At 41.9% G+C, this 27,346-nt stretch overlaps 4 protein-coding genes across 4 annotated transcripts; 1 reads left to right on the plus strand and 3 right to left on the minus strand.

Annotated features, from left to right (window-relative positions):
- Positions 1–986: 986 nt before the first annotated feature.
- LOC5505168 (50S ribosomal protein L3) lies at positions 987–7,635 on the minus strand. The gene is made up of 7 exons (XM_001625955.3): positions 7,170–7,635; positions 6,524–6,631; positions 6,081–6,180; positions 5,670–5,730; positions 4,539–4,650; positions 2,034–2,111; positions 987–1,731 (listed from the first exon to the last, which is right to left on the minus strand). The coding sequence occupies exons 1-7, from the start codon at positions 7,605–7,607 to the stop codon at positions 1,501–1,503; spliced, it is 1,128 nt and encodes a 375-aa protein (XP_001626005.3). The 5' UTR covers positions 7,608–7,635; the 3' UTR covers positions 987–1,500.
- A 1,059-nt stretch (positions 7,636–8,694) lies between these two features.
- Positions 8,695–13,311, minus strand: LOC5505155 (proteasome subunit beta type-5). Its single transcript, XM_001625954.3, has 7 exons — positions 13,119–13,311; positions 11,319–11,463; positions 10,983–11,094; positions 10,405–10,504; positions 10,297–10,326; positions 9,761–9,965; positions 8,695–9,068 (listed from the first exon to the last, which is right to left on the minus strand). Exons 1-7 carry the CDS (start codon positions 13,272–13,274, stop codon positions 8,977–8,979), a joined length of 840 nt encoding a protein of 279 aa, XP_001626004.1. The 5' UTR covers positions 13,275–13,311; the 3' UTR covers positions 8,695–8,976.
- A 26-nt stretch (positions 13,312–13,337) lies between these two features.
- On the plus strand, positions 13,338–21,266 carry LOC5505178 (zinc finger CCCH domain-containing protein 3). The gene is made up of 14 exons (XM_032373579.1): positions 13,338–13,426; positions 13,622–14,562; positions 14,953–15,032; positions 15,586–15,636; positions 15,881–15,926; positions 16,155–16,362; positions 16,922–17,108; positions 17,519–17,613; positions 17,740–17,806; positions 18,203–18,272; positions 18,994–19,125; positions 19,548–19,752; positions 20,697–20,759; positions 20,970–21,266. The coding sequence occupies exons 1-14, from the start codon at positions 13,378–13,380 to the stop codon at positions 21,023–21,025; spliced, it is 2,250 nt and encodes a 749-aa protein (XP_032229470.1). The 5' UTR covers positions 13,338–13,377; the 3' UTR covers positions 21,026–21,266.
- A 267-nt stretch (positions 21,267–21,533) lies between these two features.
- Positions 21,534–26,922, minus strand: LOC5505154 (tartrate-resistant acid phosphatase type 5). Its single transcript, XM_001625953.3, has 7 exons — positions 26,596–26,922; positions 25,602–25,851; positions 25,011–25,083; positions 24,578–24,634; positions 23,992–24,139; positions 22,740–22,846; positions 21,534–22,528 (listed from the first exon to the last, which is right to left on the minus strand). The coding sequence occupies exons 1-7, from the start codon at positions 26,776–26,778 to the stop codon at positions 22,255–22,257; spliced, it is 1,092 nt and encodes a 363-aa protein (XP_001626003.3). The 5' UTR covers positions 26,779–26,922; the 3' UTR covers positions 21,534–22,254.
- Positions 26,923–27,346: the final 424 nt, after the last annotated feature.

The raw sequence follows: 27,346 nt of genomic DNA on the forward strand, positions 1-27,346 counted from the left end.
ATTAAACCCCTATCTTAGTGATAGGAAAAAGTTATTCTTTGGTCCATTGTTTGAACATTGTAATCACCTTTTTTTACCAAGTCTTGAAAAGCGAGGAAATAGAGAAAATTCATCCTCATCCTAACAAATCTACAATTGCAAGCGAGGTTCCAATTGAACCCCATCAAGTGTGTACAACTCTTGACGTCAGCCAATAAAATAGTCGCCAAGACAAGACATTTTCAAAACACGATTACAAAAATTCCTGTTATTAATAAGCGCAAAGGCATTTTTAAAACCAAACATCGATAGCTATATTTTGTTATAAAAGCTTATGTATTTTTCGTGTCGTGGTCTCTTTAATCCTGATGAAGGCAGCATTGCTGAAACGTTGAAAAAAAAATACAACCCAGTGATTTAAGAAATCATTTTATGTAGATAAGCATAAGACAATCACTGCACAGGACCAAAAACACTGTTTTAGCTGAGGCGTTGCAAAAAAAAATTCAGGGGGGGCGGATGGGGGGCAGACATTAGCTTTCCACTTTAGAAAGTCGAGGGCAGCACCTTACGACTATTGTGAGCGGATGACATTTAATTAGGGTGCATTAGTCTACATCCCCCAGCCCGTTTTGTGACAACTTCATCACCACTGTGTTTTTTGGCAGTTAAAATTTTCAAGCTTGAGTTTGTATAAAAACACAGACTGAAATATCCCCACCCCTCCTTCAAGGAATCATGGTTACACACCTTGGCCCGGTCTCTAGAAAGCAGGTTGGCTTTTATCCACCGATAAATATGGTTATCGAGACATTTGATTGAAGAACCACCTTATTTAACTCTGGGTTAGCATTAACCTGCCTTCTAGGAACCCGGCTCTGGTCACTATTCCAGGAGTGAAAAGCAAAAGGCAAAGAGGTGATCTATTTTATAACAAGGGGAATTAGAAAGGTGAGGAAGAATGTAGAGGAAGAAAGGGGAGAAAAAAGGGGGAAATTGAGGTCTACTTTCATTTATAAAGCACTCTTTATTCTAAAAATCTTGATCTTGCCTTATTTTCCCAGCCAAGGGGAAAGCTTTGCAATCCTTTTATATTTATAAAAAATGTTTCCAGGAGTTATATACACCTGTCTTAAATGAGGTTGCAGACAAGAATCCACGTGTTGTAACTTACAGTGGTTCATGGGAAGTGTTCAAATGGTTTAATGATGGTCTTTGAAAGACAGCAAATGGTCACGGATAAATAAACAGGAATGCTACACCTTATCTTATTTATTTATGCTTTGCTAATTTGCTTATTTATTTCATACCTATATTTATCTATGCAGGTTACAACAGATGAATTCTCTGAGTGTGACCGTATTTAAAATAGGTGTATTTTCATTCAGGTCAATACTTCAGGCTTGATGTCTGGATATGTGTATTACCCAAAACGAAGCACACCAAAGTGACAATAACCATTTGGTCAAACGATTTTGTGTCCTTTACCAAGGCTTCACATGTGATAGAGAATGTTTTAACCTATCTTTTGCCTTTCTGCTCATAATTAATAGACTCTTCATTGAAGCGCTGTATATTTTCTGCATACAGGTCTTCTTCTAAAGCCTTCTCTGGCTCATCCATGTGGGTTGGGAATGGGGGCGCATGTGGATGCCTCTTCCAGGCGTCACTAATCTTGAGAAATCCACCAGTGGGACCTGGGCACTGGCCTTGTACATACAGTACATTGTACTTTGTGTTTATTCTATGAACCTAGAAATGAACAACAACAAAAAACATGACCCAAAGATCTATTACTGTCCTCATTGATGGTATCCAAAAGAGTGAATTCCATTCATACTTAATACTTTGATACTTAAATAAATTAACCGTTTATAGCTTGACACTAATGTCTAGGTGTGACAGGCGACATGTCTAAAAATGTCGCAGGTGCCTGTATATGTTTCACACTTTACATATAACTAAACAGCAAATCTTGTGAATCAAATAGCTTAAATTAAATATCTGATAAGGGAATGTGAATCAAATAATAGCTTACATTCGGCCCATCTTACCCTCACTGCATGCAGAGTGCAGTTCTTGTTACCCATGTGACCAGCCATCTTCTTGCCAGGCCAAACTCTACCAGGATCCTGTTACAAAGAGAATATTATACAACATTTTTTCTTAATTAATGGTTTTCATTTTTTTATTAATGGTTTTCTAAATTCAGAATTTGTACACTGACATACTGCTAGTAGCACAGGTAAAAGGGAGGCCTATTACCTGTTTTCCCCTAGTAGCACCCCACCCATTACCTGTCCTCCCCCAGTAGCACCACCATTACCTGTCCACCCCTAGTAGCACCCCCATTACCTGTCCTCCCCCAGTAACACCCCCCATTACCTGTCCTCCCCCAATAGCACCCCCATTACCTGTCCTCCCCCAGTAGCCCCCCATTACCCGTCCTCCCCCAGTAGCCCCCCCCATTACCTGTCCTCCCCCAATAGCACCCCATTACCTGTCCTCCCCCAGTAACACCCCCCATTACCTGTCCTCCCCCAGTAGCCCCCCCATTACCTGTCCTCCCCCAATAGCACCCTCATTACCTGTTCTCCCTCAGTATCACCCACATTACCTGTCCCCCCCAGTAGCATCCCCATTACCTGTCCTCCACCAGTAGCACCCCATTACCTGTCCTCCCCCAGTAGCACCCCCATTACCTGTCCTCCCCCAGTTACACCCCCATTACCTGTCCTCCCCCAGTAGCACCACCATTACCTGTCCACCCCTAGTAGCACCCCCATTACCTGTCCTCCCCCAGTAACACCCCCCATTACCTGTCCTCCCCCAATAGCACCCCCATTACCTGTCCTCCCCCAGTAGCACCCCCATTACCTGTCCTCCCCCAGTAGCACCCCCATTACCTGTCCTCCCCCAGTAGCACCCCCATTACCTGTCCTCCCCCAGTAGCACCCCCATTACCTGTCCTCCCCCAGTAGCACCCCCAATTACCTGTCCTCCACCAGTAGCATCCCCATTACCTGTCCTCCCCCAGTAGCACCCCCATTACCTGTCCTCCCCTAGTAGCACCCCCATTACCTGTCCTCCCCCAGTAGCACCCCCATTACCTGTCCTCCCCCAGTAGCACCCCCATTACCTGTCCTCCCCCAGTAGACCCCCCATTACCTGTCCTTCCCCAGTAGCCCCCCATTACCTGTCCTCCCCCAGTAGCACCCCCATTACCTGTCCTCCCCCAGTAGCACCCCCATTACCTGTCCTCCCCCAGTAGTACCCCCATTACCTGTCCTCCCCCAGTAGACCCCCCATTACCTGTCCTCCCCCAGTAGACCCCCCATTACCTGTCCTCCCCCAGTAACACCCCACATTACCTGTCCTCCCCCAGTAGCACCCCCATTACCTGTCCTCCCCCAGTAGCACCCTCATTACCTGTCCTCCCCCAGTAACACCCCACATTACCTGTCCTCCCCCAGTAGCCCCCCCATTACCTTTCCTCCCCCAGTAGCACCCCCATTACCTTTCCTCCCCCAGTAGACCCCCCATTACCTGTCCTCCCTCAGTAGCACCCTTATTACCTGTCCTCCATCAGTAGCACCCCCATTACCTGTCCTCCCCCAGTAACACCCCCATTACCTGTCCTCCCCCAGTAGCCCCCCTATTACCTGTCCTCCCCCAGTAACACCCCACATTACCTGTCCTCCCCCAGTAGCCCCCCCATTACCTTTCCTCCCCCAGTAGCACCCCCATTACCTTTCCTCCCCCAGTAGACCCCCCATTACCTGTCCTCCCTCAGTAGCACCCTTATTACCTGTCCTCCCTCAGTAGCACCCCCATTACCTGTCCTCCCCCAGTAGCACCTCAATTACCTGTCCTCCCCCAGTAGCACCCCCATTACCTTTCCTCCCCCAGTAGCACCCCCATTACCTGTCCTCCCCCAGTAGCACCCCTATTACCTGTCCTCCCCCAGTAGCCCCCCCATTACCTGTCCTCCCCCAGTAGCACCCCCATTACATGTTCTCCCCCAGTAGCACCCCATTACCTGTCCTCCCTCAGTAGCACCCCCATTACCTGTCCTCCCCCAGTAGCACCCCCATTACCTGTCCTCCCCTAGTAGCCTCCCATTACCTGTCCTCCCCCAGTAGCCCCCCCATTACCTGTCCTCCCCCAGTAGCACCCCCATTACATGTTCTCCCCCAGTAGCACCCCATTACCTGTCCTCCCTCAGTAGCACCCCCATTACCTGTCCTCCCCCAGTAGCACCCCCATTACCTGTCCTCCCCCAGTAGCACCCTCATTACCTGTCCTCCATCAGTAGCACCCCCATTACCTGTCCTCCCCCAGTAGCACCCCCATTACCTGTCCTCCACCAGTAGCCCCCCCATTACCTGTCCTCCCCCAGTAGACCCCCCATTACCTGTCCTCCCTCAGAAGACCCCCCATTACCTGTCCTTCCCCAGTAGCACCCCCCATTACCTGTCCTCCCCCAGTAGCACCCCCATTACCTGTCCTCCCCCAGTAGCCCCCCATTACCTTTCCTCCCCCAGTAGACCCCCCATTACCTGTCCTCCCCCAGTAGCACCCATCTTCCTGTGTGTCTTGGACTGACCATGACTGGCAGGCTGGCCACCCATACCCCAGCGCTTCATCACTCCCTGGAATCCCTTGTCCTTCCTGGAAAATAGGGGAAACACAACTGGATAAGAAAATAAAGCAATCAATGGGGTAATTGACAGGCCTGACTGCAATGGACCAGGTTACTGCAGTGGACCAGGTGAATGTAATGGACAAGGTGAATGTAATGGACCAGGTGAATGTAATGGACCAGGTGAATGTAATGTACCAGGTGAATGTAATGGACCAGGTGAATGTAAGGGACCAGGTGAATGTAATGGACCAGGTGAATGTAAGGGACCAGGTACATGTAATGGACCAGGTGAATGTAATGGACCAGGTGAATGTAATGGACCAGGTGAATGTAATGGACCAGTTGAATGTAATGGACCAGGTAAATGTAATGGACCAGGTGAATGTAATGCACCAGGTGAATGTAATGCACCAGGTGAATGTAATGGACCAGTTTATGTCATGGATCAGGTAAATGTAAAGGACCAGTTGAATGTAATGGACCAGGTGAATGTAATGGACCAGGTATATGTAATGGACCAGGTAAATGTAATGGACCAGGTATATGTCATGGACCAGGTGAAAGTAATGGACCAGGTGAATGTAATGGACCAGGTGAATGTAATGGACCACGTAAATGTAATGGACCAGGTATATGTAATGGACCAGGTAAATGTAATGGACCAGGTATATGTAATGGACCAGGTGAAAGTAATGGACCAGGTGAATGTAATGGACCAGGTATATGTAATGGACCAGGTGAAAGTAATGGACCAGGTGAATGTAATGGACCAGGTGAATGTAATGGACCAGTTGAATGTAATGTACCAGGTAAATGTAATGGACCAGGTATATGTAATGGACCAGGTATATGTAATGGACCAGGTGAATGTAATGGACCAGGTGAATGTGATGGACATGTAAACTAATGATTGGTGTTTTATAACAGAGCCTTAGAGTTAAGAATGGAGATGTGGATCACTGATAAGACTAAATTGTTCATGCAATCAAACAATCAAACACTAATTAATGTGATATCAGTCATGTTGGAGGCATACAGTACTCACGTGACGCCCTGGATCTTGACATATTGTCCAGGGTAAAAATGTGCAGCAGTAATAGGAGTTCCTGAAAAAGACAAACCATCCTCATCATCATCATTTTATTTACAAGTTTGCAAATATTACGGCCATGAATGGAAGTAGCCAAAAAAAGAGGGAATTTTCATCTGACAGTCTTAAGTTATTAGGCTATTTAGCTTCTTTTAAAACAAAATTTAAATAAGAAGTGAAACTCTTTAGATTGTGATTTGTGAAGCAAACTTCTTCTGCAAGGGCACGGCTACAGTAACATACATTGGTGTATACCTTAATAATTATTAACATAATTTATTTTGGAACAACTACTGTTCTGTGGGTAAACAAGGGCAATTTATTGAAATCAATAAATCATGATGACTGACTGTTAATAATTTCAACCTGGAGTAAGAAGAGCATCAGGTGTAACAGGAAAACTGCACACTTTCCTCTTGGGTCTCACAGAAAACCTCTTGAAATGGCCAAACTGGGCTTTTCCAATCTACAAGCAGAAACAGCGTCAAGAAAGCTACCACACTCATATTGGCGCAATTAGGAAAACTAGAGAAAGTGAAGAAAAACTAGGTGGTCTGTGTAGGCATGGTGGATTTCTATATTAGACTTTGGTGATAATTAGGTAGTGTCCAGGGTGGTCAAGTTGGTGTAGTAGAGTTTCAACTACCCTTGAAAAACCTTCCACATCTGCCCCTGCACATACAGATATGCAGAATCCATGGGAAAAGCATATCAAATCTGCATGGTATTTCTAATATGATCCAAACAAATAATTTATTTTACAAAGAGGGGAGGGGAAGCATAAAATCATGTGACTCCATGAAGCCGACCTGATTCAGTTCAAGTTTATTGACAGCACCGACTTGTAGTTCAGTTTGTGGATCTCTTCCTCCATGACCTTTAGCCACTCGTGCCTGCACAACTTCACAGTCTTTGATCTGCAGCAACATTACAACATCTTAGCACACACCAAAAACCATTAATCATATTATTGTACCATTTCTTTTCTTTCCCACATTCAAAACCAGGGGCAGATTGAACTTTTTGCTAAAGGGGAGGTTTGGCTCAGTGACAAAGGGGGGAAGGGGGAAATTATTTTTGTTACATATGGCTTTCTGGCAGCTCTAAGGGGTGGAGCTTTAGCCCCCTAAACCCTCCCCCTAGATCCACTACTGAAAACCTCATTTTCTTATTGTGGCAAGATTTCCTGATTTTGGAAAAATCATTGACATCTCTATAGGACCTAATAATAATATGATGTTTTAAAGTTAACCTGCATTCTCAGAGACCTTGATGGTGCCAAGAGTAGCGCAAAAATGATGTACAAAAAATATTATGGCATCATGTCTTTCGTTGTCTTCATTCTGCTCACCCTATTCAACTTCATTTTGAAGGTGGCCTTTCATTATACTCTATTCTCAATAGATGCAGCTAAAATATATCCTAGGTGGGGGGTGGGGGGGGGTCTATCTTTACCTGTATTAGAGTAACGGGCAGACGCCTCCCATCCTTGAGCCATAGTGCAGACATGCCGAGTTTAACCCCAACAGCACCCGTCCTCTTGCTACTTTTTTGCCACTCTACTTCACCAGGAGCAGGGATGGCCACTGGTTGGCGATCCTGCAGCCTCTTCTGCCGTTCAATTTCGACCTGCATGTCTTCAACCGTGAGTGGTTCTTCTCCGATTCTCTTGCCACTCAAAAGGGAAGGGTTTTGGAGATAAACCTCAAAGAGGTTTCTCGGTGCAGGATTTCCAGTAGTTTGCTGCGAATCACTTGATGCACTTCTTGCAGAGACGAAATAAGCACATAGTATCGGTCTGGTGGCTATTTGAGTTCGAGGATGGCCAACAAACGCTAATGTTTTTAGAGAAAGAAGTGGTTTCAGACGACATGCTCTCATGGGAGCCGCCATCTTGAATTCTTCTCTCCCAGTTCCCTTGGCCAGCATTACCACAGGAGACCCAAAAAAGCAATACACTCTTCTTTTCATAAAAACGTCAAGATTGTCTTAGATAATTTAGAATTTCAGATACTCTTAGGTATTTCAGATACTCTGGTATTATTATTATTAGGTATTTCAGATACTCTGGTATGTCATAAATATAAGTCAAATTTTTTTGTAGCCAAATCTGATAATAAATGCCGTGGAGATACTGCAATATGGCATAAAAATCCCTTTTTGTTCTTTTGGGGTGGATGATTTTTATCAGAAAACTCAACCCCTCCCCCACCTCCCGGAAAAAATAGGTCCAACCTCGTTCCCAGGGCCCTCTTCCTTTCCTGTCTTTTGGGTCGGCGGGAAATTAGGTCCACTTTTTCGGATTTTGCACCCCCTAAGAAAAATCCTGGGTATGGGCCTGCACTGGGTCAGTACGCAGCTCTTACAAGCTGCAATTTGATTGGGCAAATGAACAATATCCGCACCTCGACACAAAGAACAAGAATAGAGACAAAAGAACTCCTTTGTAGAACACAGTTAAAAGGAGACAAAGCAGCTGCGTACTTACTCCCTGCACTTGGCATTTCAGAATTAATATTGTATTTTTATTACCCTGGAATAACCAGAGTTTGCAATTTTTAGACTAATATGGGGTGGGTAAAGCAGATATTCTGCCTGTGCAGGGCGGATATAGGGTAGGTGGATTGGGTGGATATCCACCCCCCTTTTTGAGTAAAAAAAAAATTGAAAGTCACTTTGTTTGAAGAAAATAAATGTCTGAGGGACAGGATATACTGTGCTTGTACTTTTGCCTGCTTGACTTTGCTGAAGTGACAAATCCAAACCAGCGTTACGGTAAGGGATGGGGTTGGCTCCACCTACATTAAAGACGAGAAGTTTAGAAGTTCCCTTGTAAGGCCTAACAGGATTGGCTAGAGTACCTCATTGTTCTATTGTATTCTCATTCTTTGTCTGTGGTACATCAATCCAATGTGATGCAGGTATTTTGTGGTGATTTTATTGTGAAAAACACACAAGAAAGAAAACAAAAACAAAAGCCTTCTCTTATTTCATTTATTTTTTTCAAGTAACTGTACAAGCTTTCAAACTATATCTAAGAACAGAGTGCAGCTTCTAAAGGCAAATACTCTCAGTACATTCCGAGCCATTGAAATAAAGACAAAAATGATTTGGCTAACTGCAAAGGCATGACTTCAACAGTCCCTGAGGTTCTTAAGAAGGTGTGAAACACGCTGAAGCTTCATAGTTGAGAAAGTATTGAGTTCTGTATAATGGACTTGCCAAGATCACTGTAGTGCTAGGGAGAAAGCTTGCGTGAGGACTACTTGGATTTCTCTTCCTGGTACTGATAGTGCAGCTTGGCAACATCTGTCTGGGACACCTTTATCCAGCCGGTCTCTTTCATGTGGTACACTAGGGAAGAAAAAAAAGAAGCATAAAAACACTGAACAATACTGTACAGTATGGAGAATCCATGTGTCACTGTAGCCTTGTAACCATCAGACAAAACAAACCAATTACTTTGATACAATTGTGGCTGTTACATTTTTATTGTGTAGTTCCAGAAAATATCCATACCCCTGCCCCCCATGGAGGGGGTCAGAAGTATGGCCTCCCACCCCTCTGGAATTTCCAACCCCCTGGAAATAAATAAATACAGTAACTGTTCAGGAAAAAGGGCATTTAACCCCTTCCCCCCTCTGGAAATTCCTGGGTGTTTGAGCCCCACACCCCTCCGGAATTTCCAATCACCTACATGGGGGGGAGGGGAATGGATATTTTCCGGAATTACACATTACCAATTTTTCTTTTCTGAAGGGATACACCACAAGTTTAATGATGGCTAAGTATTAATAAAAAAAATCATCATTACAAGAGTGATAGAGGATAGCCTCAAATACCTGACACAATCTTTTTATATTACTCTGTTGGTCATTTTCTTGATATTATTGGAGGAATCAAGAGTGTTAAACCTTATTGTGAGCCAAGGCAAACTTAAAACCCCAAGCACAGACTAGATGCATAACTGATTGCGTAGCCTCGCCAAACACATACATATCTATAAATGCATAATGGTGCTAGTTTTCTACAGTAATAGCGCTTACAGTTCACCACACCACCACTGTAGGCGTCTCTGTGGGTAGCATGGTAAATAGAGCGGACACCAAGGTCGTATGCCTCTTCTGGGCTCATATCATACTTGTAGCCACTATCCATCACTCCATAAGCATAAGTGGAGCCCGAGCCAACAGAGAACATCTGATTGCTAAGCCTGGTTCCATCACTGTCAACATAATATAGACCTGGTCCCTGAAAAAAAAAGATTTATCTCAGACATGAAGGAAAAATGGCTAGGTAAAAGGTAGCTAGTAAGAGAAGAGGTGAAAATCTGAATGGAATGAACTGATATCATCTTTTGCTATTGCTGATATCCCTGAGATTGAATCCATAATAGCAAGCTTTCATAACCAGAGTTACTCCTGTTCTTTCTTTTTTTTTTTACATCAGAGATGGTTTATTTGTCAGAAATAATGGTAAGCCTATATTGGACTGAGGTTGGTTGACTGGCGCACAACATTTATCTTGAGTTGCAGCCAGTTTATTGACGGCCTATAACAGCTATTGCTCATTTCTCACATACCTTTTTATCCCAACCACAAATCATTGTACCCTGAAACGTAAAAAACATAGGAAATGTTAATAGAAAGTAATGGCAACGAATACTGAACAAGAGCCAACTGAGACAAACCATGGACAGCCCCATTCCCTTGTAGTAATAAACCATGTTAGCAAGGATTTTTGAGGCAGCGGCTACAGATATCCTTTCTTTGTTGCGAAGCTCATAAATTCTGAAATTAGAAAAAAAAAAAGAAGTGGGACTGAAGAAGTTGATAACTGTATGTTTTGAGACAAGGTGTGTCCAGCTTGGGAGAAGAAGTGATTAAGGGGTGTCCTTATTAACCAGGAAAACGTATAAAGCTTTTTTTTATCAGGACTTTGAAATTTTTAATTTCTTCTGTTTTCGAAAAGGATGTCAAGCCCGATGTCCGATGTCTCTACCCACAAAAACTGCATTAACCCATCTCCAGGGATCTATAAGAACTGTTGGGGTCGCTGGCCTGTGGTACCATCTTCAGTGTCAGTGCTTTCCCACTAACTCTTGCTCATGTTTGTGAACTGGTTGGAGCAGTACGTATCTCTGTTTACAGGTCGTCCGCTGCATGATGAGTGCAGGTTTGAATGCCTATATAGATGAGGTGACATAGATACTTGCTCCATAGAAATGCAACACATTTACATTTATTTTATTTGTTTTTAGGTCATTACCTGCACTGTTTGGCTAGCAATCTTTCCCAGAAAGAGCAGTCGGCAGCACCGCCAGCCATTGTGCCCAGAAGGTATGGGTTGATTTCAATCACTTTCTTAACAGTCTGTGAGGCTGGAATACAAGGACATTTATCATGTTAGCAACCAAAAAGATTAGTGAGAAGATATGCCAGATTCAAAATCTAAGAAAAATAAAAGAATCAACAGTTTTGCAGTTTTCAAGAACAATTTAAGACTGTATGTGTTAAATGCCACCAAGCTTGGCAGATAGAATTGCTACAGCAGAGGCTTTGCTGCTAGCCTCCAGGCAAATCGTACAAATAAATAATTTCTCACCTATATATGAGCCTGCAGTAGCTCTTGAGTCGACAGCTACAATGACTCCATGCTTGAATTTGAATGCCAGTGTAGTGGTTCCATGGTCAAAGTGGATCTTTACATCACTTTCTCCATTGGTAAAAGGTTTTAAAAACTCTATCGGCTGCAAAAGAAATGACATTTATCTACTAGCCCAATTGCCAAACAGCTAACGCTAAATATCTACTGTATTGAGCCCCTCTTTCCAATAAGCCCCTCCTCTACAGCCAACTAATTTAAATAAGGCAATCTCTTTACTAAGCCCAGCTTTCTTTTACCAAGAACTACAGGAAAATACAATGTAACATGTTTCCAAGAGTAATAGTAATTATTGCTTGGTAAAGAAATGAAAAAAGGACAGCAAAATGTCATTGTTACAGTGTGACCAGTAAAACAGTGAATACAAGAAATATGTATGAAATGTTTGTTCCCACCAATTACTCACGACTAAAAACAGTAAACTAGTGTAAACATGTCTCAATAATCCTCAGTGGCTGAATTCTCACGTCTGATTTGTCAGAAGACAATGAACATTCCACATATACTGTACTTAAGATGTTTAAACGCAATGCGCACTATAAAAGGGATAGCTCCGCCCCCTTTATTGCAAGCTCTTGCACAAGTCGTCGCCAATCAAAGCTATACTTCATAGAGTGAGGACCTCTGAAACTGCCAGAAGAAAACAAAGCAAAAAGTAAAGCCGTACGACAACTAAAGTACAAGACATTGTTGAAGAACTATCGGGCATAAGCGGGAAAGTGTTTGGAGTCAATTATTTACAAAGACAAGAGCAAAAATTGTTATTAAGTAATTAAACACAGCGCGCGCTCGTTTGAATTGAAAAGTAAAATTCAAAAACAGAGTGCGCGTGATGGCGTCATTCAGGTGAGTGCATGTAAAAGAATCATCGCTTCAAAACCTATCTTATTCTTACTATTTTTCGTTCTGTTACAAGAAAAAAGTTTTTGAGTAGTCTTTTTTTACTTCAATGGTTTGCTTTCGACCAATTTTGAACTCTATTATAGCCTTCTTGCTTTTCTCTACGGAGCCCTGCACTGAGCGAAGTCAAATGACGAACGACAGCTTGCCTAAGGCAAGTCCCTTTTATAGTGCGAGTTCGTGTTCAAGGTTTTACTGATTGCACAGTAAAGTAGAGACAGGCCAAATGGATCACCAGTCAGTCTGAGAAATACAGTAGCATGTTTTGAAATGTGCTAAATTGTTCAAAGTGGCCAATGAAATGCAAGTCATGGTGCTAGTTGACTGTTTTCGTTTTTTTCATGCACTGCTGATGGCGCAATCACCAGCTCATGCTAAACACAAGGGGTCAGTTGTTGCATTTAACAAAACTTGTGACAACATGCCCTGACTTGCGTTTCATTCGGCACTACTTGTACAAATAAGTACAAATAAAGTACATATTTAACAAAGGATGCCTAAGAAAAAGCATACAATGAGACTATACTGTCAAGTAGGGGCTCTTGTCTATAGTGTTTAACCATGATGGGAGACTAGTACATACACGCTAAACAACCGTAAGAAGGTTTATCCAATGTGATGTTGAAAAAAAGGAAATGTCAAGTCAATCGGTTATGCAAAAGAGCCGAGAAATTAAACAAAACTCAATGTAGTAAAATATCAAAAAAAAAATAACGAGAGGCACTTAAAAAACACCTAAAACATTCCATGTTTTAGTAAGTTTCAAAGAAGTTGTTGAAACCGGTCGATGGATGACTAAGCAAGATTTCTGACATTTTCCCTCTCAGAAACTCTACTCACATCAATCGAAGGAGGCACGGCAAAGCGACACTGCTCTGCTAAAGATGGGACTAGATCACCACCAAACTCCTCTTGCTTCAAACAGCTCTTGGAGCGACCGAATATGTCGTTTAGGTTAAAGTTTTCATAGCTTGCTGCTAGTGAATGCGCCGCCATCTTGCACGAGTGTCTTGTCGTCCCAGTCTCCCACGACAGACAAAAGAGCGCACTAAGGATCACGGGTAATTAAATTCGAAGGGTGTGATGGGATACAACGACAATGGCGGATGATTCAGAGAAACTGCGTAAACAAATTGCTGTTTTGTCAAGTAAGAATCAATCTTTATTGAGTTCTATTGAGAAGCCCAGGTCATGCTGGTACACTAATGGTTAATATAAACCGTAATCTCAATGTATCTTTTTTTTAATCGCTTCTTTTTTGTGAAAGAAACGTAAAAATCAAATGTCGTAGCATCATTTTCTTTGGTCTGTTTAATTTTAAAACCAGACTATTTTTGTTGTAGATCTCATACAAACGCACAAACAGGTAAAACAGGAATCACAAGTGAGACCAAAAGTTGTAGCTGAACGGTTTAGTTGGGCAAAAATTCGGAGCAACAAAGAAACAACGAATCCAGAGAAACAACGGAAACAAACACAAAATGTAACGTCATCATTTTTATCAACGACGTCGGCTTCCAAGTGCTCTAGTAAAGCGAAACCTGGGGCATGTTCGAGCTCAAGAAAAGACGCAATAGGTGGTAATCTAAATCTAGCCTTTAACTCGAATGGCAATAGGATTATAGTTGCTGGCCACTCAAAGCCATCTTCATCCAAAAGCAACATTTCTCCAGAACTTCCCATGAGTAAACTTAATACTGTTTCTAAGAGCTTTCTAACAAAATCCCCTACAAGATGGGTCAGAAAAAGTGATATTTCCCAAGAGGAAAAGAGTCATTCAGATTCAGAGATTTACAAAGGGACAAAAAACACAAAAGGTAAAATTAATCTCCAAATAAATCTTGCACAATCCAAGGCTGTATCAACATCAATGTCAACATTATCAGCAAGGCTGTCTGAGTTATCATCCACTCTTGCCTTGGCCTCAGCAAAGCTGCAGCCATCATCAAAACCAGTACTGAGCCACAGAAGTTTTAAGGATTCAATGCCTAGTACCTCAACCCAAATGCCAAGGCAAGCTGAAGCAATGACTTCTAAAAAATTGCATGGGACAAGACCTCAGAACACTAGATCTTATAGCTGGACCAAGTCTGGCAGTAGTCAAATAGCACCTGTAAATGTTAACAGTACAGCCGATCTTAAATGGGCTAAACCTGGAATAAGTTCTGGACAGTCACCAACTACCAACAAGAGGACGGTGTTTTTGTCTGGACCGTCCAGGTCTGTTACTGGTGAACAAACGTGGTCAAGAAAGAAGAAGAATATGACCACTTCTCAATCCAAGGTTTGTCTTTCGGGCCCATGGGCTTTGCGGGTGTAGGGTTATGGACTTGCACCCCTACAACACCTAATTTTTTTTATTAGGAGTACTGTGTTATAAACAGACTCCAAAAAAGTTCTTTTCCTCATACATTGAGTATTCAAGGCTCTTGAACTATATCATTTATAAAAGCAGTTTTATTATAAGAAGAAGTGCACTTCTTTACCCGGTTTGTAACTATTCTTGTACTAGTCAAGTGTTCTTGTGCTGGTGGATTCTTCCAAGGAGAAATTGAAAAATTTAGCTCCCTAAAACCAGCCTCCAGGTCCGTCTTTCTAATGACATAGCTGGCTCTTTTGGCAGGTTTTAAATTCTTTATTTTATCTTTCAACATAATACTGTGTATGCTCATAGCATGTGTGGCGATCCAAGAACTTATTGAAGCTTGATAACACCAAGTCATCCTCATTTGGCATCAGTCAATCAACACCAAGGTAACACTAAGTCACATGAGTCTTGTCATGTAATTCAAGCGCAGTTTAACTAAGTTTGGGCTCGTCCCATTGGTTCCTTGGGTGCCTGCTTGTTTGCACCCCTTCCTCCCACACAAACTTTACCAGCCTTCTTGAAACTCCCCGGCTGCCGGCTCAATGTGCCTCCTCTGGAGATTCAAGGAGGTTTGTCCCACTCCACCCAGATGGAAATTATATTACTTTTGTTTTCTTACTGACAAGGAAAAAGAAACCTTCAGCACCCAAACCGCCTCCAAACTCACAATGACCTGCTCCTCGAAATCTTTTTGAGAAGACTGTTTACATTCCGTGGGAAGGGTGATTTCGCTTGTCCCCCACTCCTTGGATGATTTAACTAGTACTCATTGGCTTGGGTGACATGTACTCTCCTGTGAGCTGTGGCATGCTTGCCATGGTTCCCTTTGTAGCTCATGGTCAGGTGACCTCATTGTTCCTGTGCATGATCTAAACATATAAGACAATAAGTTTAATGGTGTTAATTTTTGTTATCTATAAATAACTTTCTGTTTTTCAGAAGGAGAAGCTCGGAGAAGAAGAGCCTAAACAGGAAATCTATAGTGAGCAGGTGAAGTACCTTACAACTAGGACTAAACAATGATTAGAGCAAACTTCCCATTCTCTATGTGTAATAAAAGCTAGGAAGGAAGGGGTAAAATAACTTTTTTACGTTGATATATTTTGTTTCTCTTTTCTGTTTTTTCTTCCTCAGAAAACATGTATCATATACCTTCAAGGTTGATTATGGATCCTGGCATATTTAGAAAAACTGTTTATTTTTCTATCTGTTTGTTATCTTCTGCTTTTAACAGGTACCGAGTAGTTCATACCAAGAGAAAGACCCCAATCAAAGCTGAGGTAATAATGGCATTGCCCTCAATTCTGACAACAACATACTTTCTTAAACACCTATTTTATTGGAAAAATCTTATTTTTGTTACCATGAAACTTTTTTTATTCTTTACTGTATTTCTATGGAGCTGTTAGGAGAGTATTTATTTTGAGCTTTAGAATGAAAGAAAGCTTTTTTTAACTTTATATACAGTATCACAGCAAACTTATTTCTATTCCCTTTGATCTTTGTAGAAGTCAAACAAAGTTGTTGTCATTGGAGGTGTGATGTACAAAAGCTCTTCCAATAGACTTCAGAAAGCAGCATCCACAACTTCACCCCAATCAACCAAGACCACCTCTAGGACAAACCAGGGCAGTCCACCCTCGGTTACTTTGAGTATTCGTGGGGAGAAGTTTACCATGGACTCTAACGGCAAGACTCTGCGGCGGATTAACAAAGGTGTGTGATACTAATTATTGCCCCTACTAGGGGTGTGTGCAGGGTGTGTGTGTGCACCCTCCATGGATGTAAAAAAATTGGGCTATTTATTCTTGAAGGACCATCAAATACTATTCTTTTTGCTATGTGCTCTTTCCTCAGCAAGTCCTGTATATAGGCATGAAGGGCTCCCTTGTAAGGTTTATATTTCCCCTGAGGTTCTGGTGCATAACTATTACTGTTCACAGTTTTACTGGTTTGGTGTAACATTTTTTTTAAATAGCTACCCAAACTCAAAATGTACAGTAAATAACAAATTAAGTAAAAAAAAAAAAAGAAACATTCAAGCCTTTTTTGAAATTGGTATATTATTATCTTCCCAATTGCCTCCTTGCCCAACAACATACAGGTATGAATAGGCTGGCAAAGTATTTTTTTGTATAAAATTATAACAGCTGTGGAAGATTTTAAAGTTGCTGATTGTGACAGCTGTTTTTGACCTGCTAATAATGTAAAAAATATTTATGAACTGTGCATGGTTATGTGTAACCTGAACGTAGTCTCTCCATCTGTCAAATAGAAAAACCCAATGCAATGGCAAGCAGTTCTGAGACCCCAAATACAAACCAGAGCAGTGCTTCTCCAAAACTTGTTGGCAAAAGGCGATCATCGATGAAAAGGATATCAATTGGTGGAGCCGTGTTTACAGAAACATTACCTGGTGTTCTCATAAGAACTGCTCAGCAGTCAACTAGGCTCTCAGCTAGGTAACAAGGACTGCCCTATGCATCTTTTGACTTAAATTATTATTTTCCAAATTAGATTTAACTTTTTTTTTTAAAGCTGTTGGTTAAAGCGTTTAGTTCCTGTAAATTATGTAATAATCGTCAATGATTTTAAACGAAAAGAAAAAAAATAGAAGTTGTAATATATTTAAGCATTTTTCTTACTGCCACTTGGGGTTACAATTATGCTAGCTATCTAAACTTTTTCATAATAATTGCAACACAAGTGAACTCACATTATTGGCTTGCTAAGGAGGCCTGAAAGAAATCAATCACTCCTATAACATCCATAAGCAAGTACAGTATCAATAACTGCATAAAACATGGGATTAAATCATTTATCACTTGCAACTGTTTTTTTTTTTTTAAATCAAAACATTTTTTATCCTCAGTCGTAAGAGTGTAAACAATGCTCGTCAATACAAGTATAAAAAGATGACAGCAACGGCCAGGGCAGAGCAATACTGCATGTACTACAGTAGATTTGGTAAGGCATGATCTTGGCAAGTATGGCTAGGTTTCACAGATCACTTGCAGATGTTTCTTGAAGTTGACATTTACATTCATGCCTCTTTACATTTCCTTGGTGATATTCCATGATATTTGTTCTCAGGCAAGTGCAACAAGGGTGATAAATGCAAGTACATCCATGATCCCTCCAAAGTTGCTGTTTGTACAAAGTAAGTAAATAACTGCAAGTCAAAAGGCTTAACAGGGGCATGGTCAGAGAGTCTTTCTTTTTGTTTAAACTCCTATCAAATATGGATTTCACATTGCACTTGGCAATTGCCATTCTCCCTGGATTCCGTACAATCAACAAATAATACATTTTCTTACTCTGAAATGACACTTAAAATAAGAGTGTGTATTTTTTACGAAATTAGCCTTGTAAGTCCAGGTGCACCTTTGCAGTGTAAGTATGTAAATACCTATACCTTACCAAGAATAGACAAAAAGGCAATTATAGACAAAAAGGAAATTAAAACATTTAAATTATTTTTTTATTATGCCATTGTGTCCTCTATGATGAATCAGCCATTTATGGCATTCCTATATTCATTAATATTTTTCCACAGATTTCTTAAAGGAAAATGCAAGAACACTGATGGAACCTGTACTTTCTCTCACAGAATTGATAAGGAGAAGGTATATAACTATATGTACTTGGATTGATAAGGAGAAGGTATATAACTATATGTACTTGAATTGATAAGGAGAAGGTATATAACTATATGTACTTAGCATCATGTTTGGACTGCCATCTACCCATGCTTGGAGACCTGGCAAGAATAAAAAGGGCTCAATCCCTGAAAATGTCTAAAATACCACAGTATTTTAGATGAAACTTGAGTTTTAGCCAAATTTATTTATGTCTGAGAGTGATTTCTCAAAATTTTTAGTGGCCTTAATGATGGGATTTTACATTTTCAATACATGTATTGGCTGTAACTATGGCATACCTGTCAACTCTCCCGCATTAGGCAGGAGTCTCAAGATTTTGGACCCCTTCTGACAGCTCTCCTGCATTGAGCAACAAATCTCCTGCTTTTTAGAGATTTTTATGGCTTCCAAAAAATTATTCTATAGAAAATCGTCATTTTGCCTATTTTCTATTAAAATATTTGAAACAATAATTCCCTTGCATAGCACAATTTATATAACACCCCCGTGAGATCTATAAGTGGATTTGTTTGTGAGAGCTTTCTATACGGCAAACGCCTGAAAGGTTAAACCCACTCCTCCCCCAAAAAAGTGAATATACCCCACCCCTCCCCCCAAAAATTCTCAAGCCTTGAGATTTTCAGAGGTTGACAGGTATGCTATGGTAAGATTCTTCACAGTGATCATTATATTTCCTTGATTTCAGATGCCAGTGTGCCAGTTTTTCCTGAAGGGGACATGCTTCAATGACGATTGCCCTTATTCCCATGTCAATGTCAGTAATAAGGCAGCGATTTGTGAGGACTTTGTAAAGGGTTATTGTCCTCTTGGCCAACAGGTGATTACTACCTTATGTCCCATGCACCATGAACTATTTAGCTCTTCCACATGATAATAAGCAGAGGCATTAAATTAGTATTTTGCTGATTATGAAATATGATACTCACAGAACTTAATCAACGTTATTTTTAATAGTTTTTTTGAGGCTTTGTACAGTTACTGTCATACACAAAATTTGAAATCAGGTCCAAGGCCCAAACTGTAGAAGAACCCCGTCCATCTCTTTAGCACATCATTTTAGTTTGTTAACTTAGTACATTAGTTGTCTATATTTTTATAAGAAGCGTGCTCTTGCCAATCTTAATATTAAAGCTGAAAATCTTCAAATCCTCCTTTTTGACTCTTACTATAGAGAAGGATACAAGCTTAGGTTGGGCCTGAAATACCTGAACAAATGTAATAATATCTTTTAATTCCCAGTGCAAAAAAAAGCACTCTTTGGAATGTGAAGAATTTACTTTTACTGGGAAGTGCTCCAAAGGCCACAAATGCAAGCAAATGCATCGCAAAAAGAGACCTAAGAAGCGAAAATCAACTGATCAGCATTCCAACCAGCCAATAGCCAAGAAGAAAGCCATGGAGGAGACTGTAGATGAGGGATTCTTGCCCCTGGAGCAGCCCTACGGTAGGGAGTAGCCCCATGGTAGGGAGTAGGTCCACGATAGGGAGTAGACCCACGGTAGGGGGTAGACCCACGGTAGGGAGTAGACCCACGGTAGGGAATAGACCCACGGTAGGGGGTAGACCCACGGTAGGGAGTAGACCCATGGTAGGGAGTAGACCGACGGTAGGGAGTAGCCCCATGGTGGGGAGAAGCCCCACGGTAGGGAGTAGCCCCACGGTAGGGAGTAGCCCCACGGTAGGGAGTAGCCCCACGGTAGGGAGTAGCCCCACGGTAGGGGGTAGCCCCACAGTAGGGGGTAGCCCCATGGTAGGGAGTAGCCCTATCGTAGGGATTAGCCAAACGGTAGGGAGTAGACTCACGGTCGAGAGTAGACCCACTGTAGGGAGTAGCCCCACGGTAGGGAGTAGCCCTACAGTAGGGGGTAGCCCCATGGTAGGGAGTAGCCCCATGGTAGGGAGTAGCTCCATGGTAGGGAGTAGCCCCACGGTAGGGAGTAGACTCACGGTAGGGAGTAGACCCACGGTAGGGGGTAGCCCCATGGTAGGGAGTGGGAGTAGCCTTACAGTTGGCTACTTATTGTTATTTATTATTAGCAGTTCCATGGTAGGGGGTAGCCCCACAGTATGGAATAGCCTCATGGTAGAGGGTAGCACAAAAGTATGGAGTAGCCTCGAATAGAGAGAAAAAAGAGAAAAATCTAACAAGCTCTAAGGCTCCCAAAATTGACGCTCTTGCAAAAAAAAAACTAAATATCGCCTACATGCGGGATTTAAGCAGAAGGTAAACCCCTGACTTTAGGACCAAGACTAGAACCGTTGGGGATTCCATTAATCAGAAAGTAGTAATAGCATTGATATGCATTTGCAGCTGCAGTATTTTAACTGTGCACTTTTGGTTGAACTTTGCTGCAGTGATTTGTACACCTCTTGTTGGTGTTATTCCAGATTCTGTGCCCGAGGAGTCAAGTGCTGCAGATGTACCAGATTCAGAGTCAAGACAATCCACACGTAAGTCACAGTATGCTTTTGCTTTGCCCTCTCAGAGAACTTTAAACCAAGCTTTTCTGGACTTTGTGCATATTTCTGAACTTCAAAACACTAATGTTCTGTTGCACACAAGCTACATGCTAGACAGATAATACCCCCTGCCCACCCTTACATGGAACCCCTTATGATCACATGACCACTCACATGCCTTTTTTAACATTTCGTACCCAGCCCAAACCGTCCAGATCAGGCCGAGGTTCCTACAGAAACAGGACACTGCAGGATAAGTATGAGGGGTTGGGTGGGGCTGTTTGTCGTACCAAGATTGTGCCATTTGACGAGGTTTGCACAAAGTAACTTCACTTTTGGCATATCTCGTTAAATGATTTCTGTGTATTGTAGTGTATTGTGCCTTGTGTATTGATGGCTTTCAACATTAAAATGAATAACTAAAAACGTATGAGAAAATATAAAAAAAAACAATGTAAAAATTGAGAATGAAATGCAATAAATTGGTGGAGTTCTGCAGTTTGTTTTGGTTTTAAAACTTCAAGGATTATTGAATCCTCCTTTAATCTTTTCTCCTCTCAAAACCCCTGCCTTTAGGACCAACACCAAGACGTACCTATGTAGGAGCAAATTGCCAGCTCTACCCCTCCCCTCAAATAATGCTCTTATGCGTTGCCCTCCCCTCGTCCCTCAGTAATCAATAACCAATGAATGTCCCCCTCCCCGCTGCTCTCGCGAGGAGCCTTCTCGCATTCTTGCTCTGCGTTTGAATACAATTACAATGGATTGTAACCAAAATATATTTATTTATCTATTCACACGGAGAAACAACTTGTTAAATCTTACTCCAGGGTAGAAAAATATAAACTTTTATTATATACATTTATTTATTGTCTCTCGCGCACCATCTTACTGTGCAGGAGCATTCTTTGATGGCCTAAATAGCCTTGCGTCATGAATGCTAATAAGATTCCCGTTGTTCATCTCGCATGTTTTAAACATACAAGGTTGCATGATCTGACATCCACAATTTTGTTTCCGCTTTTCGTTTTTTTTTGTGTGTGTGTGTTGTGTTTCAGGTTTCCTGTGGTTATTGTGTGTGATTCTAGTCTGGCTCTCCCCAGCCCCTTTGCCTCATGGACAACCACAGCAAACCCGGTCCCTACAATCGAGGCTTGCAATATATTTATCTGTCCAGCAAATAATCTGGAATTCCAAACAGGATTATTGCGGTTTTGGATGCACATCAACCAATCTTGTTGATATGCATGTCGTTTTTCTAGCTCCTTCGGTCACATAGACTTGCAGAAATTCGTGTTTACTAAAATTTGCAGGTCGTCGTCTTGAAACTTAGACCCAGACCCTAACGGTATTGAGAATCACAGGTTGCCCGTGCGCTCGCCCCAAGGCCTTTTAGACCATTCAGAAAAACGACAGCCATTGAGTAATACGATGCCACGCGTGATACGATGCTACGACGCCAGTGCTTTTACACGGGGCATAACGATTACGTTAACTTATCGCCCAGCTCACTCTGGCTTTTCTCTCTCGCCTTCTGCTTTTTCAATTCCTGCTCATATTGCAGACTGAAGAATGCATCAAGAATGTTATCCTCGAAGCTCTCTATCATGTCCCGGGGACTGCTAGCGGAGCACTCGCGTCGCCTTGGTGATATGTCTGCCGAATAAAGGACGCGACCCCTCTCGCTAATGAAAGTGACTTTGAGAGACTTGGGCGTGGCTTCCAAGAGAGCGAAGGCGCCAATTCTACCGTTAAAATATCTATGGAATGCAGTGTGGGAAATATTAATTAGAGATAATGGAGATTTATACCGCCACTAGCATCTAGGGGCGAGGCCCCTACCTGAGGAAGTGAAGGGGAAGCGGCCCCTTTGTGTAGTTAGGGGTCATATACGATGGTAGACTATACCTGAGGAAGTGAAGGGGAAGCGACCCCTTGTGTAGAAAGGGGTCATATGATGGCAGACTATACCTGAGCGAGTCACAGGGGAGACACCCCTTGTGTAGTTGTAACGCGTTATGATTTGATGCACTGCCGCTAACAAAGTAGTGGACGTCGTAGTTTTTTTCTTTAATGTGCTGCAGATAAAAGAGTATAATAAACCCTTTCAATTAAACAATTGAACTAAACACGACACGACAAATTTCGGCTGCACTGCTTAAACTGTTCCAATTATCTTAGTAGGCGCGTACACAGGGTGTGAGCGCACCCCCTTCACCCTTGGCGGCCAAAAAGTGGGTTATTTCTTATTAAAGTAATTCCCTTGAAATAGTTCTACAACCCAGAATTTTTAAAACTTGGCATAAACAATATTGAAGTTAAGGGTTTTAAAAAAATGTAATAAAAAAAGGGGCGTAGAGTTGACGCGTTTTTACTGATCGCGCAAGAAAAAAAAAACAAATCTTAGTTTTCAAAAAGAGTGCCTATAGTCTTTAGAAAATTAAGTTCTGTTTGTCGAGCTGCCAAAATCTGATCACCTTAACAATAACCCTTTGTAGCTAATGTTCACATTTTAAGATATCGCACTAAAAGACATTGTTTTCGCCACTATTCATACGGTAAATGCGCCATTTTGAAGTATTTTTACGGCTTTTAGAGAAATAACAAAACTTCTGGAACCCAACTTTTTTCTTCTTTCAGTATATCATTTTTCCGTTTATATTTAACTATTTGAGCAAATAAAAAATGGGGGTAACCGACTTCGTTTTTCATTCAAAGCGATTTTAAGTAAAAAACGCGCGCCTTTTGCTGTGTTTTCTTGTACAACTGTGGCGCATGCACACTTAATACCGGAAAATTCGAACAAACAGCGCGCGCCACTATGAGCAGAAGGGGTGCGCAGTGCAAATCAAGGGAATTACCTTAAGGAATCTTCAAATAATGTGCCTTTTCCACATGATGCCTATGACTACGCACCTCCCCCCTCCCCCCTTAGCCAATCCTGGGTTAGAAGAGTGTAACGAGTATTCGGGTTAAAAATTTGCTAAAAAATAAAGAGCTCTCAAAATGGCAACTGCGCCACTACTAGTACCTTTATCTGTTTTACACATTTATTACGAAAACCTTAAATAAGGGAATGCTGAAAAATAATTCATCTTTACAGTAGTTTTTGTTACGTGATTATTAGCAGGGTATGAACGCCTGTTATTGGGTATTAGATACCACCAGCCCTCCGACACCCCCACCCACCCCTCCCTTAATAAAACTATCATCAGTCATCTACCTGAAGGTTGTGGTCATGACCACTGAGATAGGCAGTGACGTCATAGGCCCAGAGTAGCGGCCTGAGCTTCTGTTGCAGGCAATAAGTTGAGCCGTGCACGCCCGCGGAGTACACTGGGTGGTGGCCAGCAACCACCAGGTAATCCGCACTGAGCAGAGAATATTATGAGATGATAATTACAATATTTAAACAGCCCGTCACTGTGGTTCGTGACGGGTTTCCTGTGCTTGTCGAGCATGGGACCTGGGACAAGCTCAGGCGTCACCACAGGAACCCCAATCAAAATTCCAGGAACTAGGCTTGTTTTAAAAGGCGGCACATTATATGTGAGCACAAGTAATTAAAGGGTCCTGAATAGGTAACATAACTTGGTCTAGAGCAGGTATCATGAACGATGATACCTGCTCTAGACTCATGATGAAGTTTTCGATATTTCATTGCTTAAGAAGTCGGGGTCGTGGATTCGAGTGGAATACTCAGATCGTTCGCGCTCTACAACCTTAGTAATTCAAATGGCTACAAATAGATATGTTGTTAATAACCAGAAATAGAAACTTTGACGAAGTTAACAAGGGCCGAGACTTACGATGAGTTTTTTAGCGTTTCCTCTAACCATTTGTAATGTGCGATTCTCTCAGATGTTCTGGTAGAAAAATCAGACATAATGGTATAGCAGGTGTACAAACCCACAAGATAAAAAAGACAAGGTTAGGTTCCTAGGATCGGTTTTCACGAGCAAAGGGAGGGTGGAGAGAAAACGCGGAGAAATGCCAGTATAGGCGTGAGGGATAGGGGAGGTGGAACTCCCCAAATCGAAAAAAAAACCGTACTTTAACCCTCATCATTTCTAATTATTTACATCTTAGACAAGCAAAAATCGCTTACAATCTTGGAAACATGTTACGCTATCTTTTATGCATGAGAGAATAAAGAGAGTAAATGTTTTGATTTTGGTCCTCGGGGGATTTGAGAGGGGGACATGGGATGGGTTTTTTTCGGTACATCAGGGAGAATGATACCTTTTGTAGCAGAGCAAGGTGGTGTCAATCATCACGACTTGCACAGTGACGCACGTGCCAGGGATCCTCTCCACTAGAACACAATGTAACCATCACAATGTCAAGACAACGTATCAGCATAATGGAGTGTCTACTTAAAAATGCGAGAATAACAGTCCATCATCCATCCGAGGTAGGGGGTAGACCCATGGTAGGGAGTAGTCCATCCTCCATCTAACAAGTAGCAGGCGCGTACAAGGGGGGGGGGGGGTGGGGGTGCGCAGGCCAAAAGTGGGTCATTTCTTATTAAGGAGTCTTCTAATACTATGTCTTTTTTCATATGATACCTATTATTGCGCACCCCCCTGGCAAATCCTGGGAACGCGGCCTGAGTAGCCCCCCCCAACCTTCCAAAAGAGCGAAACCATGAGGATCTGCCAGGGGTGCGTGCAGGTGTCAACGTAGAAAACATATAAAATTTGGTGATTGATTTGGTGGGGGGGGGGGTAGACTCTCGCAGTTCTGCGCTTTACCCCTCCCTACTCGCCTGTATCAGTTATCGGAGACGATAATAAAGAATTGACTGTGTGTTTCCAATATAATGTCGCTTACCTTTCGTGTAGTAATAGTTTGGAAAGTTCCATCGCCTTGAGACCTTGGTGTACGCGATTTGAGCCAAGACATTCCCAAGGTAGTCATGGTTACCGGCTATCATGTGCCACGTGGTCTTGTGCAGCGCAGGCGCATTAAAGACGTTCTCGAATGTGCTTTGGAAGCGGAAGTCGTTAACATTCTTGACGCCATTCCAGTAGAAATTGTCGCCGAGACCGAGAACGAAACGCGCACTTTTTGTACGCGCAACCTGCGCATGGATAATAGAAATTGAGAATAAAATGCTGGGGAGGGGTTTCTATATTTGATAACAGAAAAGAAATAGATGATGCTTTCCTGGTGAAGATGACTTGATAATGGCATTATGATGATATTAAACGGTGTTGGTTATAATGATGATGATGAAGATGATAGTGTCCGGTTATGATCATGAGAATTAGGACGATTATGATGGTGATGATGATGATGATTAGAAGAAAGTTGAAAACGTGCGCACAAAATGAAATTGAAAAAAGGGGAAATAGTCGAGAATTATATGTAGATTAACATTTTGGCTTTTTAATGGCACTATTATCTTTCATTTAACTAAAATGCAGCATGCAAAACACTAACAGACCCCCACTCACTTCTCGAGTTTTGATTTCTCAAGAGGGATTTCAGCAATCTGACAAGTACTACCATGAACCACCTAAATTATTCAACACGTTGCGACCAAAACATTGATTTCTAATCACATCCTGTTAATCATATCCCATAACGATAAAACTCTAACAAGATTACGAACATTGATTTTAACAGTTATAAAGATACATACTAATTTGATTACAATTTAGTAAGAAATATCCTAAAAATTTCTTTTTCTTCCTTCAACTTTCCGGACCGTTGACCGGAATGACATTTTCACGGGTGGTGTCGAAGCGAGTGACGCTAAAACAAATTCAGTCATCTGAAAATATTACAAAGTATCACAGCCTTGGTTGCATTATTTTTTTACCTTCCCCATGGTTTTGGCAACGTTCTTTAAAGTGCCAGTATAGTACGGTGGCCATGCCTTCCCGCCAAAGTCGCCGATAGCCAGAAACGCCAACTTGCTCTCGTTTTTCGGTCTCGACGATTCGCCCCTAGTCACGACACTTGACAAGAAAAGCGCCACGAGAAAGCGGCTAAAATGCTCCATTCACCCCCAGCCATACAGAAAACCTTATACTTTCATTCCATCGTCAGGAAAATCTCGACTTTGGACACACCACTTCCGGGTGGAGTTCTACGCGCATACGCACTTGTTATCGCGTTCCGTCACTGGATTTCACGGATGAATTCATTATTGGCGGGTGGTTGCTGTCAAAGATAAAGTAAACTAGCAAATTAAACATCGGGTCCTGTTTGGATTTAGACGAAATAAGATACAGCAGACACATAAATAGTATTGGGCGATGCGCTGTTTTTGTATTTGGGGTGTCAAAGTTTTGTAATTTTTTCGGTGTAGTACACTGTAAATACGCCTGGACAATTGCGGTCATCAATGTCGATGACAATTAAAATAAAAATAAGAGTACTTTGCCATCTGTATCCGTAACATCAATTTACAAACTATATCACCAAAGACCCAATGTTGTTTGAAATCTATTTTGTTGGACTTTATTTAGGGCCTTGAACAAATGTCGGCGACGCACCTTTGAAACCTGAATTTGAAGCCTGAATGCGACCATTCTTATTTAATAAATTTCTATTAGACATTCTTTTAA

The sequence above is a fragment of the Nematostella vectensis genome, chromosome 13, assembly GCF_932526225.1.
Source record: "Nematostella vectensis chromosome 13, jaNemVect1.1, whole genome shotgun sequence".
In the NCBI taxonomy this organism is placed as follows: Eukaryota; Metazoa; Cnidaria; class Anthozoa; order Actiniaria; family Edwardsiidae; genus Nematostella; species Nematostella vectensis.

Bases quoted from the DNA above. Each gene is read 5' to 3' on its own strand.
- LOC5505155 (XM_001625954.3), bottom strand. From the start codon at position 13,274: ATGGCGGCGCATTCACTAGCAGCAAGCTATGAAAACTTTAACCTAAAC. The intron at 10,505-10,982 runs GTAATGACCTAA...TTCTAATTTCAG, and splicing joins TTGCTAGCCAAACAGTGCAG to AATTTATGAGCTTCGCAACA. The intron at 9,069-9,760 runs GTAAGCGCTATT...TTTCTTCCCTAG, and splicing joins CAGTGGTGGTGTGGTGAACT to TGTACCACATGAAAGAGACC.
- LOC5505178 (XM_032373579.1), top strand. From the start codon at position 13,378: ATGGCGGATGATTCAGAGAAACTGCGTAAACAAATTGCTGTTTTGTCA. The intron at 13,427-13,621 runs GTAAGAATCAAT...TTTTTGTTGTAG, and splicing joins ACAAATTGCTGTTTTGTCAA to ATCTCATACAAACGCACAAA. The intron at 16,363-16,921 runs GTGTGTGATACT...TCTGTCAAATAG, and splicing joins TCTGCGGCGGATTAACAAAG to AAAAACCCAATGCAATGGCA.
- LOC5505154 (XM_001625953.3), bottom strand. From the start codon at position 26,778: ATGGAGCATTTTAGCCGCTTTCTCGTGGCGCTTTTCTTGTCAAGTGTC. The intron at 24,635-25,010 runs GTATCATTCTCC...TTTTTCTACCAG, and splicing joins ACCTTGCTCTGCTACAAAAG to AACATCTGAGAGAATCGCAC. The intron at 22,847-23,991 runs GTAGATGACTGA...TTTTATCTGCAG, and splicing joins GTCATGACCACAACCTTCAG to CACATTAAAGAAAAAAACTA.
- LOC5505168 (XM_001625955.3), bottom strand. From the start codon at position 7,607: ATGGCGGCTCCCATGAGAGCATGTCGTCTGAAACCACTTCTTTCTCTA. The intron at 6,632-7,169 runs GTAAAGATAGAC...ATGTTGCTGCAG, and splicing joins TGCCCGTTACTCTAATACAG to ATCAAAGACTGTGAAGTTGT. The intron at 1,732-2,033 runs GTAAGATGGGCC...GTTCATTTCTAG, and splicing joins GCACTCTGCATGCAGTGAGG to GTTCATAGAATAAACACAAA.